At 53.7% G+C, this 18,440-nt stretch overlaps 1 protein-coding gene across 1 annotated transcript; it reads right to left on the bottom strand.

The window, feature by feature from the left end:
• Nucleotides 1-9,771: 9,771 nt before the first annotated feature.
• Nucleotides 9,772-17,365, bottom strand: Sncb (synuclein beta). The gene is made up of 6 exons (XM_050144208.1): nucleotides 17,140-17,365; nucleotides 16,421-16,550; nucleotides 13,690-13,731; nucleotides 13,420-13,538; nucleotides 10,689-10,778; nucleotides 9,772-10,335 (listed from the first exon to the last, which is right to left on the bottom strand). The coding sequence occupies exons 2-6, from the start codon at nucleotides 16,539-16,541 to the stop codon at nucleotides 10,303-10,305; spliced, it is 405 nt and encodes a 134-aa protein (XP_050000165.1). The 5' UTR covers nucleotides 16,542-16,550; nucleotides 17,140-17,365; the 3' UTR covers nucleotides 9,772-10,302.
• Nucleotides 17,366-18,440: the final 1,075 nt, after the last annotated feature.

The raw sequence follows: 18,440 nt of genomic DNA on the forward strand, positions 1-18,440 counted from the left end.
CGGTCGGCTGGGCGCCCCGCCCCGGGCATGCGCGCTGGGCGCACCCGAGAGCCGGGAGGGGGCGCCGCGGGGGCGCGCGAGGGCCGGCAGACGCCGCACGGGCCCGGGGGGCCGCGCGCCCGCCCGCTGCTCAGCTGGGAGCACCGCGGGAGCACGGGCGGCGGCGACCCCGGAACCCAGGTCGTCCCGATCTGCCAGCTACCTAGGCGAGGAGATTTCCCGCTTCCCACCTCGGCCGCACTTCCGGCCTCTGCGCCCTCCGCCCCGCCCCCGGCCCTTTGTTTCGCTGCTGCCCACGCTCCCGCGAGTGGCCGCCCTGGGCTGGGAGGATCCCTGCTTCCTCCCCGCAGCATCCTCCCACTCTCTGGTCAGGGTAAGCCCGGTCCTCCCCCTGGATGTCCTCCAACAATTTATCTCACCTCATTGAGCCTCAGTTTCTAGGTCTGTAAAATGGGACTAGCATTAAATCACCTCAGAGTGGTCGTGGAATAAAAGGTTCCTGGAGTCGATGTCCAGGGCTTCCACTTGAGTCTGCAGAAGGCGTGAGGACTCACTGCCCATTTCCCTCTACATTTGAGCAGAGGAGTGGGACCCTTCCACTTCTGCCTCTCAGATGAGGACTCTGTCTTGGAAGTGACTAGAGATCCTTGTGCCTGAATTGTGAAAGCCACCTGCAAAATAATAAACGAAGGCAAATGAAACTTTTAGGCAGGGACACAGAGCTAAAATTTGGTTTATAGATGTCAATGACTTTCGAGTCCAGTCACTCAGGAGCAAGAGGATACTCTATCCACATTTTCCAAATACAAAGTCTTGTTTGCAGCCAGGTCGAATTGCAAATTCATACAGGTCACTCCCCGCAGCCTCACACTTTGGTTTATGACTTAGGAGCCACTTCTTATCTGATCACCAACTTAAAATAATAAAATCTAGATAGCAAGTGAGGATTTAAAATTCACAGGAAAGCCTAGAGTTAGGGACGCTGCCTCTAACCAGGCACTCAGGAGTTTAGGCAGGTCGATAAGCCTGAGCTCCGAGCCAGCTTGGGCTACAAAGTGAGTCCTAGATCAGCCGTGGCAAGACTTATCTAGTAAAACAGAGAGACTCTGTTCCCAAAAATTTCAAAACAATGAAATTCAGATGCAGACCTCTTCATCGGAATAGATACGGAGCGCGGGTCCGTTTTCAGGACCACGGACAGCGCAGAGTCGCTCTCTTGTTATTGGTGCTGAAAATGGTTCTCCTGCCCAAGAGGGTACTTAATTAGCTTCAGAATTTACAAACCCTGTTTCACATTCATCATCTCATCTTGCACCGGCCGCCCCTTCAAGGTGAGCGTTATTGGCTTTGTGACAGAGGAAGCAACCGAGGCTTAGGAGGTCCAGGAGACACCAAAAGTGGCAAGAACCGGCTTTGAGTTACAACATTCTCCCCAGAGGCAGAAAGACGATGGAGCAGAACCAAGTATATTGAGAAGGCTGTGGTAGTGTTTCAGGTGAGGAAAGGGACCCGGAAGCCTTTTCTAGGGTGGATACTAGGCGACCCTTACCTGGGGAGGGGGAGAATCAACTGGCCTTAGTCATGAGGTGGATGTTGACAGAGGCTCTTGTTGGTCCTCTGAGGATGGAGAACACATACTGTATGCGTGTTGGGGAAAGGGGGTGCTTGTGGGATGACCACCCTAAGTTATGAGTCCAGAGTTGAACTCTAATGCTGCCACAGCTGGAGGCACCCCGACGGAGAGCTGACAGCCATGGGGGTGGGGAGGGTGTCAGCATATGGAGGGAGCATTTAAACAAGCAGGCAAGCATTAGAATCCTAGTGCCTTCCAAGGAAACACCAGGCTGCTCTGAAAATGGGAGGAAGGAAGGGCAGTGAGCAAGGAGACATCGTTCGCAGGAAGTCTGCACCCTGAGAAACAGAAGAGGCATGGTGGCACACTTCTGTAATTCCAGCACTCAGAGGAGGGGAGAGAGGACCAGAAATTCATGGTCAGCTTGGACTCCATAAGATCCTCTCACAGAAAGGGAAAAAGGAAAAGAAGAAAGAACAAAAATGAATGTGGCAGCTTCCACAGAGGCAGAGGAGGTTGGGATGGGAGGGGCCAGGACAGAAGGAAAGGGAAAGATGCCAGCAAGAGGAGGCAGGAGTCTGGAAGGAGGGAGGAGATGCAGATCCTGGAGATGCCTCTGAAAGCCTGGGGTGAAGATGAAAGGCATGTGGCTGGCCTGTGAGGTGCTAGGACACCAGCAGGGGGTGAGAAGGTGACCCAGGGAGGGGAAGCAGCCAACACAAGGTTATGAAGACAGCAGCCACAGTGGATGCCTGGAGCTTAGATCTGCAGGGAAGTCTTAGAAAGTGGCGTAAGTGTGCACCAGAATTCCCCTGGCCAAGGGCAAAGGACCTGGAGAATGCATAGGACAACACTTGGCAGATGTTCCTTAGGGACTGTCCCTGGTTATTCATGCTGCTGTGGTCTCTTCCTAGGCATCTTCCCATGCCAAGTGGTTCCAGCAGTCTGGGTGCTTCTCTTTGTCAAAGACTTGGGTAGTGGATTGTTGAAAGCCCTCTTGGTGGGCGCATCTGAAGGGTAAGGTTGGAACTCTGGCTGTGTCTGCTATGAGGTCATGGTTGAGGCCTCTTTCCATAGGTCCTCTGCTGTACCTCATGACTGCTTTTGTTCCAAAGGGACTTGCTAATAAAATCGCATTTTAAAATTTCTGGGAAGCGAAGCACTTGCTAGAGCAGATGAGAAACAGAAAATGGGCAAGAAAGCAGCTTCTGTGTGCTCAGTGTTGGCATTGCCAGTTGCTAGCTTCGAGATCTCTGAACCTCATGGCACCGTATGTAACACTAGGCTTTCAGAGGTCCACAAGTGCCCGGCATCATGTAGCCTTTGTGTAGATCACCACTGCTAATGGAGTCTCACACAGATGTCCTTTCCCGTTGTGGTACCCACATTTTCCCTAGGGGACTACTTCTGCACCCATCTATGGGGCAGGTGGTGACCCAGATCTGGCCAGCCACTATCCAGTAATTCATTTTGGGGATAGGGTGAAGCAGGGAACCAAACACAGGGCGAGTGGCTCTTTTACTTTTCTGTGATTTTAGGTGAGGCTAGACTGATGACGTGCCTACTTGGAGTTATATGTGTCGTGCCTACTAGGAGCTTTCTGGAGAGTTATATGTGTCCCTTTATGGAGAATCTACCAAGGCCTGAAACTTGGTCTCACCTTATAATAAACCTACATGGTCATCTACACCCATGTGGTATCCGTGTACGTGTATGTATCCGTGTGTTTGTGCCTCAGGTTGGATTGAGGCTGGGGAGCCATACACCTTCGCATGCACCAGAAGATAAACAAGCGCCTGCCGCTCCTTGGCGGGTGCCCAGGCTGGGGGTGGAATAAACAATCCCAGTGACTTTCTGAAAAGAGAGCGTGTGTGGCAACAGGCACCATGGAGACAAGCAGACTGTATCAGAGCAGAGAAACAGCCAGCCCCCAGTGCCACTCTGAGTGCCTGTACGCACATGCTCACAAGCCACACAATGTGTATCTCATGTTCTCCCTCCCTCTCTGTCATGTCCATATCATGTTCATGTCTATTTCAAACACAATCGTGTTTCACACCCAGGACCGCCCACTCCTGGGCTCTAGCCAGATAACCTCATTCCAGTTTTGCTGGAAGCTAAAGGCTTTGAGATGACCAATTGATAACATTGGTTCTGATCTATGCTAGACTTTAGCTTTTAGCAAATCGAATCCTCCAGGGATAGCGTGTGCCTGAGTGTGTGTGTGTGTGTGTGTGTATTAGGATTATGGTGAGCTCCTGCGTGCAAACCCATCTTTGTGCACCATTCTTGCAGACAGTTCTTGTGCTTCAGGAAGACGTGTGCAGTTCAAGTTCTCCTGCTCATCAAGAAGCCCTCAGGCCGCACACCCCTTCAGGCTCCATGCCTCTCTTTTATCCCTCCCAGGTGATGCTGTTAGTGCTCCCTAAGTGCTCCACCTCATCTTATTTCTTAAGGAAAGCCCACTGAGATGGAAAATGATGAGTTCCACTGGTCAGATGAGAGGAGTAACTCACTAGGGCCACACAGTTAGAATGGCACAAAGCCAGGAGCTGCCCTGTGGCCATACAGACACACACATGCAGCACCCATGTCTGTGCATTGACCCCCAGTTAGCCTAGAGAGCTAACACCTGGCAAGACCTTCCTGACCTCCCCATATAGACTGCTCCCAGGCCCTCACCCTGCTTCCCCAAGAATCACGAGGATCCTTGTTTGGCCTGAGAACAACTAGCTGGGCATGGTGGTGCAGGCATGTAATCCCAGCTACTCAGGAGGCAGGAGGGTTGAGAGCTCGAGGCTAGCCTGGACTATAATGAGTTCTAGACTAGCCCAGGCAATTGAACAAGAACCTGGCTGTCTAGAAGTAAACATAAACACGGGTTGTGGTTGCAGCGTGGCAGTAGAATACTTGCCTAGCATATACCACACTCTGGGTTTGATCTCCAGTACTGAAAGAAAGTAAAAGTAAGAAAAAGCTCACACTCTGATGCCCACATAGGCCCCTTCCCTACCCTCCTGCAACTCCCCACTCCTAACAGCTGAAGGCTGGGGTGGCCCAGGATTTGGATGGGTGACTCAGGCTGAATCATGGCCCAGCTGCTCTTGACAGCCCCTCCCCCTTCTGCTCATAGAGCCTATTTGGAGGGCAGGGGTGGGCAGGGGGAACAATAGGGGACAGAGCACTTAAGAAAGAGACACAATGCAAAAGGTCTTCCCAGGAAGCCCTGCTTCTCATTCCACCAGGAATGGGCCAGGAGCTCCTCGTCTAATCCCTGAACTCATTTTGGCTCCCTGCCCCCACCTCACAGCCCTAATAAAATAACACCGACATTAACTAGTCTAATTGATCACCCCAGTTAGCATCTCTCACGGTGGTGGAAACGCACATCCTCACTTTGGAGCCGAGGAAATCAAAGTTCTGAGAGCTCCTGTGAGCTAGCCAATATCACACGTCGGTGGGATGAAAGAACCAGGGCAAAAGTTCAGGCCTCCTTGGTCCAGCCTGTCAAGGTGAGCACGGAGCAGCTGAGCAAAGGAGCTGGTAGAAACACGGTGGGTGGGGCACTGGAAGACATTAGGGGCATCAAAAGGGTACCGTGGTGTGGCATAGTCGAGCCAGGGCTAGGGCAGTGAGAGGCATGGCTAAGTAGAGAATGGTAGATGGGTGATTAAAACTTCTCTCCTTCCCTGTAATTAGTGGATCACGGAATTGTCTGTGCCTGCAAATCTTTCATTGTCATTGATCAATATTCAAAGCATGGTGTTTCCCTGGAAAATGCTTTGGTTCCGGAGACTTTTCTTCTGGAAACCTCCATTTTCTTATATGGAAACCATGAGCCCAGGCTCTGGTAAGGTAGCCTGTAAGAGGCTTGAGAGAAATCACCACCCTGCCCTTTCGGAGCTGTGAAGGACTCCACAAAGGCTGCTACTGCTTGTCACTTTGTATCACCATTTAACAAACATGCAAGAGTGCTGGGCAGCCGGTAGAGTGGGCTTTTGGAAGCCTCGGGGCAGTGCTGAACAGGAAGTGGGTAACATCTCTTCCTTTCTCCTGCCTGGGCTCTGTCTGGCCTTCCCCCACCCTCAGCCCAGGAGCCTGTTTCTAGGCAACCAGATGGATGCAGAGATGGTTTGGAGGGGAGAGAGCTATAAATAGGGAAGAGAGAAAACAAAAATAAAGTTCCAGAGAAATCCCTGAAGCCACATTACTGGGACTGGGGGGCGGGGAGACAGACAAATGACATGATAAGGACATGGGGACAGCCCCTAGCCCTTCATTAGGGAACAAGGCCGGTTTCCAGCTAGCTGCTCAGCGGGAGTCTCCAGGGAGCCGAGGTGGATGAGCATGGTGAGGGAGAAGAAATGGCTGCGGAGCTATAGGAAGTCTGGGAAGAGAGAGACTTCCAACGATGTGGAGTTGAGAGCAGACGCTTAAGAGGAAGGAATGCAGGCAAAAGGAGAGAAAGCCAAGGTCAGCCGGGGTGAGGCTGGATACTCCACGCGATCTTAGGAGGCCAGGCAGGTCTCAGCCTTCCTGACTGCACACACAGGCTGCCCTCCCTGTAACATGCAGGCTCTCCAGATAGCCTCCCGGTGTCCTCTTCATTCAGGTGCCTTCCTCACCTCACCGCAGAGGAGCCTGACCTGGCCAACTTATTTTTAAATTTTATCACTTAACTTTTTTTTTTTTTTTTACATTTATTCATTTTGGGGGTAGGAAAGCACATTCATGGAGGCCAGGGAACAATTTTCTGAAGTTAATTTTCTTCTTCTACCATGTGAGCTCCAGGGATCAAACTCGGGTCAGCAGTCTTGGCAGTCAGCGCCTTTACTCGCTGAGCTAGCTCACTGCTCCGTGCCCGCCCTTACTCTCTGAGCTAGCTCACTGCTCCGTGGCCGCCCTTACGCTGAGCTAGCTCACTGTTCCGTGGCCGCCCTTACTCGCTGAGCTAGCTCACTGCTCCGTGCCCACCCTTACTCTCTGAGCTAGTTCACTGCTCCATGGCCGCTCTTACTCACTGAGCTAGCTCACTGCTCCGTGGCCGCCCTTATGCTGAGCTAGCTCACTGTTCCGTGCCCACCTTTACTCACTGAGCTAGCTCACTGCTCCATGGCCGCCCTTACTCACTGAGCTAGCTCACTGCTCCGTGGCCACCCTTACTCTCTGAGCTAGCTCACTGCTCCGTGGCCACCCTTACTCTCTGAGCTAGCTCACTGCTCCATGGCCGCCCTTACTCTCTGAGCTAGCTCACTGCTCCGTGGCCGCCCTTACTCACTGAGCTAGTTCACTGCTCCGTGGCCGCCCTTACTCGCTGAGCTAGCTCACTGCTCCATGGCCGCCCTTACTCTCTGAGCTAGTTCACTGCTCCATGGCCGCCCTTACTCTCTGAGCTAGCTCACTGCTCCGTGGCCGCCCTTACTCTCTGAGCTAGCTCACTGCTCCGTGGCCGCCCTTACACTGAGCTAGCTCACTGCTCCGTGGCCGCCCTTACTCGCTGCTCATCACCCATTCCCGTCAGACTCCCTGCCACACCCTTTTAGGTTTCTCTTAAGGCTTGGAATCATCTCTTTCTCTTTCTTTTCTTTTTTTGAGAAGGTCAGGGTCTTGCTATGTAGTACAGGCTAGCCTCAAACTCATGATCCTTTTGGTTCAACCCCACAGCTGGCATTGCTGATCATTTTGTGATTCCTGGCCTTTGACTTGTCAGAACACCAGGGGTTCCTGGAAATCCTCACATATAAGACCGGAGCATGGCACACACAACATGTATGCACAGCACCACGAGCATATGTGAGCAGAGATGCAAGCACAGCACATATGTGCACCCGCACCACTGGTGCAATTGTCACACACAGATCAATGTGCATGCAGTGTCACTATGGTGCTCAAGACACCACACACGTGTCTGTCCGCATTTGCCTGTTATACATATTTTTCCATTTGTCTCTCTTCAAAGCCAGGGAATACAGGTTTTGGAAATTCCAAAGGTCTTGTCATTTAGAGTCAGGAATAGGGCTCAATCTGGCTTTTGACATTTTTCAGCAACCAGCCCTGGGTGAGTCGCATTGCCTCTCTAACTCCTGTTCCCTCCTTTGTAGGCTGAGGTTGTAGCAATGAAATATTGAGAGTGATTTCAGGTGAAATTAGTGAAGGTAAGTACCACATGCTTGATCTATACAGGGAGCTTGGGAAATGGCTCAGACCCATGAGGTGAACTTACACACACATACACACACACATGCTCACATGCATGCATGCATGCACACATACACACACAGTCCTCAGACATGGGCTGGCTTCTTCTGCTTCTGGATTTGCGCCTGGAATGTATTTGCAGAGAATGCTGGTCTCTGAGCAGAAGCGTTCTCAGTGGGGCCAGGTGTAGGATTTGGCACTTAGGAAGGAGGAAATAAATCTCTTCACAGGCCAGATGGTAAACCTGGTTTTGACACCCAAAAATGGGGATCAGGAGCTGAAGACGAAAGGTCGAGCCAATAAATAAATAAATAAATAAATAAATAAATAAATAAATAAGGGGTTTAGGTGCTGGTTTGAGGATTATGGATCACACACACACACACACACACACACACACACACACACACTGCCCACAGACTGTGCGTAACAAAATCAGGACAGGGCTGGAAAAAGTGTGCACAAACCAAAGGTATTCAAACTTAGAAAAATAGAGCGTGATGGTAATTTAACCCTATCTAGAAGCCAGAGCTCAGCCAGAGGGCCATGCATGTCATAGTGTCTAGAACAGTGGTTCTCAACCTGTGGGCCGCGACCTATTTTACAAACTGCTATCTCCAGAAGTATTTACCTTATGATTCATAGCAGTAGCAAAATTACAATTAAGAGGTAGCAACGAGGATAATTTTGTGGTTGGAGGTCACCACAACATGAGGAACTATATTAAAGGGTCGCAGCGTTAGGAAGGTTGCGAACCATTGTTCTAGAAGATGGCGGATTGTAAGTACTGTAACTGAGCCAGAAGGCGTCTCCGGCTCCTACCACTCTCACTCATCCAAGCCCACCAGTTTGTTTCACGCGGTCATCTGTTAGCGGCTTCCTGCTTCCAGATATAAAGGCCCAGGTGACCACAACACCCTGGTCTCCCACAGAGTTAATGGCCTTCCCAGACTTGCCATCTCCTCTCCCTCCAACGACTCTAGGGAAAGGGGAAAGGGTCTGACTGAATAAGGCAAACTGCTTTCCAGCTACGTAGCTGGACTTCAAGGCGAGGTTGAGGGGGCTTCTCTGCAGTAAATCTGGCAGGCGTCTGCCAAGCGTCTGCAGACAGGACCAGGTTTCTACAGCAAATGGGAACACCGCACAGATGGGGCGGAGCCTTGAGCCACGCGCTCGGTGCCAATAAAGGCGGCGTTTTCCTACTTGCAGAGGCGGAGCCTCTACGCAATGCGGGTCTTTTTGAGGTTCCCTTCTTACTCTGAGTCGGCGGGGGCCCCCTAGTGCTGATCCTGGTTTGCTCCAGGTGTCTGGCGGGTTTCCCAGTTTCCTGCAGACCCTCTCCTACTCCAGCTCAAAGCGAAAACTTTCAGTGGTGCTTCTGGGAGGGGAGAGTACCGCCTGCCGGGAGCTGTGCCCTCTCCTGGGCCAAAGTCTCCAACGGTTTTGTTTGTTTGCGTTGGGCAGGTGTGTGGATGTGTCTGTATAGGACTGGAGTGGGAGGGGTCTGCTAACGGCTAGCGACGTCTTTCTGCGACTCAGCTGCAACCGCAACAGAGAGCGCAGGTCTGCACGTGCGCTCGGGTTCTGACACTCGGGCTCTCGCGCGCGCAGAGCCTGGCGCGCGTGCACGTGCGTGCATGCGTATTCACGATGCCAGTGCTTTTTTTTTTTTTTTTTCTTCTCTTGGTCCTGCACCCCTTTTCCTGCCAGGAGGTGGCGCCCGATGCTAACTTCCCGCCTCCCAGTTAACTTTAGTCCCAGCACAGGTAGCGGTGGGGGCCATCACCCTTCGAGTCGTGGGCCTGCTTGGAATAGGAGATGGATAAACGGAGGTCCCAGGTAGTCAGCGATGTGCCTGTGTTGAGTGTGCCAGACCCCAAAGAGCAGAGGGGCAGTCCGGGGCCCGGAAGTCCAGCCCTGCCCAAGCGGCGCCAGCTACAGACAGATTGGCTTTATTCATGGACACGCTGGGGGGCGGCTGGGCCGACCCACCCGGGACACGCTCACACGGTGGGTGGGGGGCTCTCCATGCCACAATCACAACACACGACGCCCGCGCTTGGACTGAGCGGGCTGAGGGAGGGGGCATGGCACGAACTGGCTCCTGGTTTGGGTTAAAAAAAAAAAAAAACATTTTAGGGGGCTGCCCGCGGGGGCCCCCTCGGAAAACCTCTGTTGGAATGGGGAAGGAGCCATAGCTTTCCCATCTTGGTTTAAAAATACATAGAACATGCTACATCCGCGCAGACACTGGACCAGATGGAGGGTGAGGGGTAACACTGGTGGGGCAGAGCTCCCAGCCAGGCCTCTGCGCGACCCCAGTTCACGCCTCAGGGATGAACGCGGGCAGGTAAGACAGACGGAAGGGCAGGGCGGACACTAACACAGGCTCGAGGGCGGTGCCTCGGAGCCGAAGGAAGATCTCGTGTTTTGGGGGAAAAGGTAGAAGGACAGCCCTGGTTCTGGGGATGAGGGATGGGGCAGGGGCAAGGAAGGAATTGTGCTGCTGGTGCCGGGGCCCTCCTGGACCCTTATGCCTCTGGCTCATATTCCTGATATTCCTCCTGCAGCGGGGAGTGGGGTGGAAGAGCATAAAGGAAGTGATGGAGACTGAGTGGTCAAGTGCAGCCCGCCAGATCCCTCCCCAGCAAGGAGGAACAATGTTTGCCCCACCCCCAGGGGAGGAAAAAACCTGGAGTTGGGTCCCGCCGAGGTTGTCCAAGGCAGTTGTGCCTGGGCCCTAGCATTAGGCACCATCTGCCATCTGTCCTCTCCTCCCCACTTCCACCTCCTGGAACCTGAGTTATTGAAGCCCCCCACCCCCATTCCACTTCTTACATTGGGGACCTCCCACCCAGCTAGGGGTGACGTCATCTTTAGGGCGCCCCCCCCTCCCCCAGCCCTGTGGCCCCCTCACCTGAGGTGTTCCCTCATAACTTTCCCCTTCAGGTTCCATCAGGGGTTCAATCAGTGGCTCTTCAGCGGCTTCTTGGGCCACCTCCTCTGGCTGTGGACAGAGGGGAGCAGGGCTGTGTGGGCAGCTGGACACCCCTTACAATCCCATGCTAGCATGCCATGGGTTGCTTGGAAGAGTGAGGTAGACTAGGGTAGCTTGGCAGTGCAAGGGGTGTTTGGGCGAGGTGTCCATTTGGAGGTCTTAAAAATGAGAAGAAGATGGAGGTGTGACTGATGAATTCCCACCCAATCATCAGGGGAAGCTAGGAGTGCGGAGGGAGGGTGGAGCACTCTGCTGCTCAGCCCAGCACTTCGCAGCCTCTACCTCCATCCCTGAGACTGAGTAGATAGCAGCTGATGGGTCTCCTGTTTAGGTGCAGTCAAACTGCTGGGCTGACTATAGGACCCAGGAGAGAACTCCGGAAGCTCCCCTCTCAGGCAGACTGGAGCTGCAGGCTCAGGTCTGGGGCTGGAGAGGGGCTCTGTGCCATTCCCTCCGCTGCCTTCCACCCATCCCTCCCTCCCCCAGGGCTGAGCTTGGCCTGATTTCTTCACTGTAGCTATTTTAAGATAAGCTGGAAGCAACAGCTCATGGTGTTGCTTGGATGTGTGAGCTAAGACTCTCCCCTCCCCCCCTGCATCTGCTGCCCAGATGGGCACAGACCAATGAGCACGGAGGTAGAGGTCTGCTAGACACATGGCCCGCCACCTGCAAATGAGCACATATATGTAAACACGCGATAACTTGGGGTGTATGCATGGCTGTAGAAGAACGAGTGTGGACTGGCACATGCCTAGGACCCTGAGAAGTTGGCACTTCCAGTTGCCTTAGTCCCATGGGTGGCTTTAGCTCCTTGGAGTCCTGTCTACCTGCACCCCTTGAATAGAGGGCTTTACATCGCCTATAAATGAGGGTGGCGGCTGGCTCAGACCTCTCTTTGTGGGGATGACCAGAGAGATGAGAAATATTACTTTGTCTCAAGTTACCCAGGAAAGACACAGTTCAAAGTCCCAGCTTGAGGCCTTCAGGGTATAGCTTCATGCTAGAACGCGTGTCTAGTGTGCTAAAGGCCTTGGCTCAATCTGCAGCACCCCCATCCCAAATAAATCCCAGCTTGAGCCCTTTGTGTGGAAGCGAGTAAGCCAGGACAGTAGAAAGGCTCAGCACCTAACCACAGTGGAACATGGACCCTGGGAATGGAGAATGACGGCACAAACCGTAGCAGGCTTAGAGGTCACACAGTGGATTAGGAAAAGCAGAATACAGAAGAGTGTGTCCTCTTCCTGATGACATACTCATGAGATTAAAAAAAACACCCCACAAGTCTGCAGTGATGGAAGTCAGGTAGCAGGTGCCCTGGGGGAGTAAGCAGGGCCTGGACTGAAGGGAGCTAAGGGAGTCCCTCCATGATCCAGGCACGTTGCACCGCCTCATGTAGGCCTGGCTAGGATAAGGGACCCTAAAGGCAGCGTAGTGCAGGAATTCTGGAGGCTGGCGTTTTGTGTGATGAACTGATTGCCGGCTTCATTGGGGAGATACCTTTCCAAAATGCCTTTCTTTTTGGGGTGTGTGTTTGTGTAGGGGGGGAGTCAAAGCTACCTTTTTAAAAAAAAGATTTATTTATTTTTTTGCTGAGCTGTGGTGGCGCACGCCTTTAATCCCAGCACTCGGGAGGCAGAGGCAGGCGGATCTCTGTGAGTTCAAGGCCAGCCTGGTCTACAAGAGTTAGTTTCAGGACCGGCTCCAAAGCTACAGAGAAACCCTGTCTCAAAAAACATGTATGTATGAGTGCTTGTCTGCATATATGTCTTCTGTGTGCCATGTGTGGGCCTGGGTCCTAAAGAGTCCAGAAGAGGACATTGGATCCTTTGGAACTGGAGTTACTGATGGTTGTGAGCCACTATGTGGTTGCTGGGAACCTAGCTCAGTTCCTCTGCAAGGCCATCTCTCCAGTCCTAAAAGAGTCTTACATAGGCCTGCCAGGCCACATGTTCACGGCTGACCTGGTCGTGGAGCATTCACCGTTGGCCGGCCAGGCTTTCTATCGTGGTGTCTCAAGGTGGAGTCTCTAGACCTGCAGCGTTACAGTCACCTGTGTGGTTTTGTCTCCTGACTTCTGCCTCAGGACCTTTGTGTTTCCTGCTCAAAACAGCTCGAAATACAGTCCCGGCACATCTCCGGGTTGTCCTATGGCACCTCCCCAGGGAAACTCTCCTAGCTCAGGTAGTCCTGTCTCAGTGCTTTGCCCCATCACAGCGTTCTCGTCTCCACTGCGCATGCATACCCCATCTGACGCCCATGCGCACTGGCCGGTTTTGCGCTGTGATCTCTCTCAGTAGCGTGAATACAGGGCCCCACCCACTCTGAAGCCCCTAAGAGCAGGTCTCCGCTGGCACGGACAGCCATTCATCAAAAGGAAATGACCAAACAGGCCATGGCTTGTTCAGACGTGCCCAGGAATATCTGGAATCATGCCGGTAAGTGGGCTATGCACTCACAGCCCCTTCTGGGTCCCTTCACAGGGAGCATGTCATCTATGCACACCTTCCCACGGCTTCATTCTGAGCCCAGTGTAGCCCAGTCTTGTAGGAAAGGAGGCAAGCAAGCCTGTGCCCCAGGCGGGTGGAGTAGAGGTGGATGATGGCAGGCATGTGTGCCCAGCATGCCCGACATGTGCTGGGGGATCACTTGCCTTCAGGTCTGTGGGGAACTCCTCCTTCTTCACCAGGCCTGTGGCTGCTGCAATGTTCCCAGCCCCAGAGAACACAGCGCCTCCCAGATGTGATGCCTGCTCCTTGGTTTTCTCAGCCACTGGAGCAGGGAGGTATTGGGGGAAGGGTTCAGTGCCATCCCCCCCCACATAGTGTCCCAGAGTCTTCCTTCCCCAGGCGCAACCCCACAAAGAAACCTCAGGAGCCCCCATATCCCTCCCCACCATAAAGTACAAGGACTGGTCTGGTACCTGAGGCCACACCTTGGACCACTCCCTCTTTGGTCTTGCTTCCTATAGGGAGAAAGAGGAGCATATTTAAGAAGTCTGAGCATAGCAAACAGAGATTCCAACCCATTGTGGGGGTCATGCAATGAGCAGAGAACCCAGATAGCAATGGGTCCCCTGAACTGCCTCCCTGAACCCCCACATCCCACAGTTCTTACCCCACGCTAATTACATTCAGTGCCTACACATATTTCCTCAGGCCTTCTGCTCCCCTGCCCCAACACCCACACCCCCCAGTGGAAGCTGCCTGAGTGGCTCTTAACTTCTCCCAGTCTGCAGCCTGGGCAGCAGGAGGGGCTTGGATAGCTCTCTCTATATAGTTGGAAACCAGAAGCTCAGTAAGGACCCTGCAATTGGTTAGGAGCTGAGTGAGTGAGCATTCAAAGCCGACTTGAAACTCCTGCTCCCAGGTACTGCGTGAATGTGTAGCCCAAGATGGGAGGTGGTGCTGGGAGGAGCAGAGACAGGCGTTGGGAAGATGCCCTTGGTGCCCCGTGTATGTCTCTCATGAGCAGGTCCTCCAGACAAGGGCCAGTTCTTCCTTTTGACTAAAGCAGAGAATGTTAGGGGTAGGTGAGTCTGACGATGATGTTCAGACTGTAGAAGGAACTCATGACACTGACTGGGTCTTCGTCAGATGCTGACGTGGTACTGGAAGAGGCAAGAAGTTCTGACCACGGGGTGTGTATCCTCCTGGACCTGGGCAACCTGCCACGTGAAGACTTAGCAGCCAGACAAAAGCTAGTAAACCTAGGCTAAGGCCAGTACAGAGAGGGTGAGACTAGGTTAGCCAGAGTCAAGGGTGAGGCCCGGCTGGGATGAAGTGTGCCCTGAACTAAGGTCAGCCAGAAGTTGGAGGTGGAAGGGACAGGAGTCATGCCATGCATTATTCATTCCCTCTTCGACAAACTGTGCATTTGATGTGCAAGGCCTGTCTGACTGTCTGACGGGCCCATGGCCCATTGTCTGACCTGGAGTAGTAGGGAAAGAATATTTAGACTCCAGGGACTTCAAGAGGTGGGGACACTGCCTGGGACTTGAGATACGGGGAGCACACTGATATTCTAAAAGGAGACAAGGGAGGAGGAACCAGGCAGGCAAAACACCACCCGAGGACCAGAAACATTGGGTATGGTGAAAAACAAGGCTGGAAATGCAGGCTGAGGTAGGGCCACGAGGGGTACTGCATGCTAGGCTACAGGAGCCATGGTCTTAACGCAGAGGTTTCTGGGTAAGGGAAGACTAGAAAGTAAGTGTCTGACAAGGAAAAGCCTCTGTGACTTGGAGAGGCAGAGCCTATTAGCAGAGAGACAATAGTGGGGTGCTGGGGGTTTAAGAAGCAAAAGAGACGAGGGATGAATAAAAGGGGGCAGAACCTGGCTAGGCAGATGTGAGCTCAAGGCTGGGCTTACCTACCGCTGCTCTTGCCTCAGGTGGCAATGCCTCCTGGCCTCCCTGCAATTTACTCGCCTGTAGCTTGGAGGGATAACTGTGAACTGGTCAGATCACGTCAATCTCTCACGTACAGCCTTTAATGGCAATTTCAAGGATGCTCCAGCCAGACACACAAGGTCTTCTCGTGAACTGGCTCTTGCCTACCGACCTGAGCTCGTCCTTCGCCATGACTCCTGCCCTCTGCTCTTCAGACCATTCTAGGTCCTCATATCCCGCCTTTCTGCCTTGCCAGGCCCTTTGGTGTTCAGGCCTGTTCCACACACACCACCCTCACAGGTAGCTCCCCTTTGGCTTTCTTCCCCCAAATGATTCCCACACTTGATGCTTTATGCTAGATCCATCCTGGAAATGCTGTGCCTCGCCACGAGGAATTTGCAGTTTTGTCCCCTTGCCTCGCCACAGCTCAGCATCCACACCAGGCTTGGCACAGAGTATATTTTTAATGAGCACAATCCAAATTTGCTATGACCTTGGGCAAACTGTCCAGTTCTTTTATATCTTTTTCTACTAGAGCAAGCCCTGGCCCACCATATGAGCTCCAAAACGAGTCCGCTAGCTTCCATTTCTAGCCTTATCTCTCCTTATGGAAAGAACCCTACAAAGTCCTTTCACACTCTGGGTGAGAGACATTAACCTCCTGACCTTTGTCCTGACGCCAGCTGACCTCTGAGAGGAGTGTGAACTGGAGGGAGAGCTGTGGTAAACCCACAGGCAGTGTGTGTGTGTGTGTGTGTGTGTGTGTGTGTGTTGGGGGGGGCAGGTAGCTGGAGAGAGCCCGCCAATACCCAGGGAAGGTGGGGCTTCCTGGCTGGATTCACACCCCAGCTTCAGGCTTTCCCAGCTGTGTGACCTTGGGCAGCGTGGTTAGCAGAGGGCCCCAGTGTCCCCGATCTGTAGAAAAAAGGCCAGGAGCATCAGATGCTGTGGCCTTTCACGGCACTTGGCCTCAAGTAAAGGTTCCCCATCAGGTCGCTATTAATAGTGATGTCAGGATAAGAAAAAGGAAACTTTGATGAGCTCACTGAATTGTCCCAGGTCTTTCATTTGAACACCATCTTCACTAGCTCCCACCCTGTTCCACCTCCCTCTGATCAATTCCATGAGCTGGCTGTGTCCCCAGTGACCCCTACTGACCTCGCCCATCTGCTGACTCATATTCTCATGCTCAGACCCCTCAATCTCTCTGAGGACCCTTCCTGGTACCCCCAGAAGACACCCAGCCCGGCAACCCCTTGCCCACCGACGTAGAGGACGCCCTCCTTGGTCTTCTCTGCTGCCTCGGTGACCCCCTGCTTGGTTTTCTCGGCTGCAGCCACAACGCCCTCCTTGGCCATGGACAGGCCCTTCATGAACACGTCCATCCTGGCGGCCTGGGGAGGGCGAATACATAAGTGCCAGGTCCTGGCTCCACACCTTCACTCCTCCCGGGGGACCTGGTGCCCCCTCCCTCCATCCCTGAGAATTGGCGCGCTTCTGGGCCCAGAGTCCCCTCCTACCCACTCCACTCCCCAGCTCTAGGCCTCAGGGCCATTGCTGCGGTGAGTCCTAGCGTCCTTGAAACCCCGGGACGCGGGAGGGGCCACCACCTCGGTTATCCGGAGATCTGCAACCTGCAGGCCCGCAGAACCGGAAGCTGGGCTCGGCGCGAACACCCGGACCCGACACACGCACACGACAGTCACACGGTCAGCATACAAACACACACCATGGACATTCTCACGTGCACGCACAAGACGCATGGACACTCTGACACACGGGCACGGACGCACGTCCGCACATCCACCCAGACTGTAGCAACCGAGAGGACAGACACACGCATCCTGCAGTGCACCTGCCCGCGCCTGCCCAGCGCTTTCCACCTTCGTGCCCACGTTTCTCCCCAGTGCAGTTTCCATTTCCCTCCTCACCTCACGCTCGGTCCCTTTGGACCCCAGTTCGATCCCCTTCCCTGAGCCTCACCTGGGTTTCGGGACCGGACTGGGGATGGAGCTGTGGTGGCGGCAGGGGCGAGCAGATGCCGAGGTTGGGCTACGCGGGGCAGGGTTGGGATTGGAGCCAGTGGGGTCCGGCCGTGGTCAGGAGCTTGGGTCACTGGCCCTGAGCAGGAGCGCAGCAGTGGTCCGGTCTCGGGTGCGCTGCTACCAAAGGATGCTACTCGCGCGCTCCGGCTCAGCTCCGGCTTCAGCTCTAGCGCTGCGGCAGCTCTGAGCTCAGCACCCCCCCTGGTGGCCGCGCCGCCCCTTCCGCCTGACTGACAGGGGGCGGGGAGGGTGACATCTCCTCAGAGCAGGCAAGCCTCCCGGGGAGGGCCTCTGACGTGTAGTCGGGGACCCTGGTGCTTGAGACGCTAGTCTTTGGGGAGTATGGGAGGGGGCAATGCGGCGAGAGAGGAGTGGAAATGAAATGATGTGGTTGGCTTGGGAGTTGAGATAGATTCGAATCCTAGCTGGGTTTGTTAGTGACTGTGGGATCTTGAACCGCTTAGCTCTCCTTTTGAAATGCCAGTTCCCTCTTCTGTAGAACCAAGCAAGGAGTCAATGCCTGTCTGGTAGTGCAGGTTCGAGGGTGGAGACTGGGGGGCGGGGAGCGGGCAACACAAGGACCTGACCTCAGGGAGATGCCGCGTGTATGCGCTCATGCCCATGTAGATATGAGAGGTAGGAAACAAAATAAATGTATCCACACTTAAACCAAACAGGGTTATTTCAGCTGCAAGGGGTTCTGGGAAGATAGTAAGATGCTGGTGTGAGAGACAGGGCTTGAGGCAGAGTCAGCAGACAGCAAAGCCCTCTGCGAAGAACCTTCTTGGAGTAGAGAGATCCCGAAGAAGCACCAAAGCAGACCAAAAAAGGCGAGGGTTAGATCCACATAGCTGAACCTTCAAGTGCAAAGGTCAGAGGCACTACCACGCCAAGGGGCAGTCAGAAGGCAGTGCCACCTACAGTAGGAGCTAAAGAGAAGAGGACATGGACCTTTGAATATAGTTACAGGCGGGGATTCTGATGCACCACGGGACCTCAGTCAGCTCGATGACAGAATTGTGCCCATGCAGGTGTGGAATGGCAGGTGAAAGGGACCCTGTCAGTTCAGGGAGTCGAGGGAGGAAGTAAAAAGGAGGTGGCATTTAACGCGGGCTTCACCGAATGGGTAAGATGTTCCCTCGGGAACAAGGTCGGAAGGGTGTTTGAGGCTGTGGCTATTACACAGGCAAAGGCAGTGGGGACAGAAGCGCGGGATGTGTGAGAGATGAGTGATGAGGT

The sequence above is a fragment of the Alexandromys fortis genome, unplaced genomic scaffold (genome assembly GCF_014885135.2).
Source record: "Alexandromys fortis isolate MF-2015 unplaced genomic scaffold, M_Fortis_MF-2015_v1.1 scaffold_1, whole genome shotgun sequence".
In the NCBI taxonomy this organism is placed as follows: Eukaryota; Metazoa; Chordata; class Mammalia; order Rodentia; family Cricetidae; genus Alexandromys; species Alexandromys fortis.

Excerpts from the sequence above, each read along its gene's own strand:
- Sncb (XM_050144208.1), bottom strand. The coding sequence starts at position 16,541 with ATGGACGTGTTCATGAAGGGCCTGTCCATGGCCAAGGAGGGCGTTGTG. Across the intron at positions 13,539-13,689 it reads GGTCCAAGGTGTGGCCTCAG|TGGCTGAGAAAACCAAGGAG; the intron begins GTACCAGACCAG and ends TCCCTGCTCCAG. Across the intron at positions 10,779-13,419 it reads AGTTCCCCACAGACCTGAAG|CCAGAGGAGGTGGCCCAAGA; the intron begins GCAAGTGATCCC and ends CTCTGTCCACAG.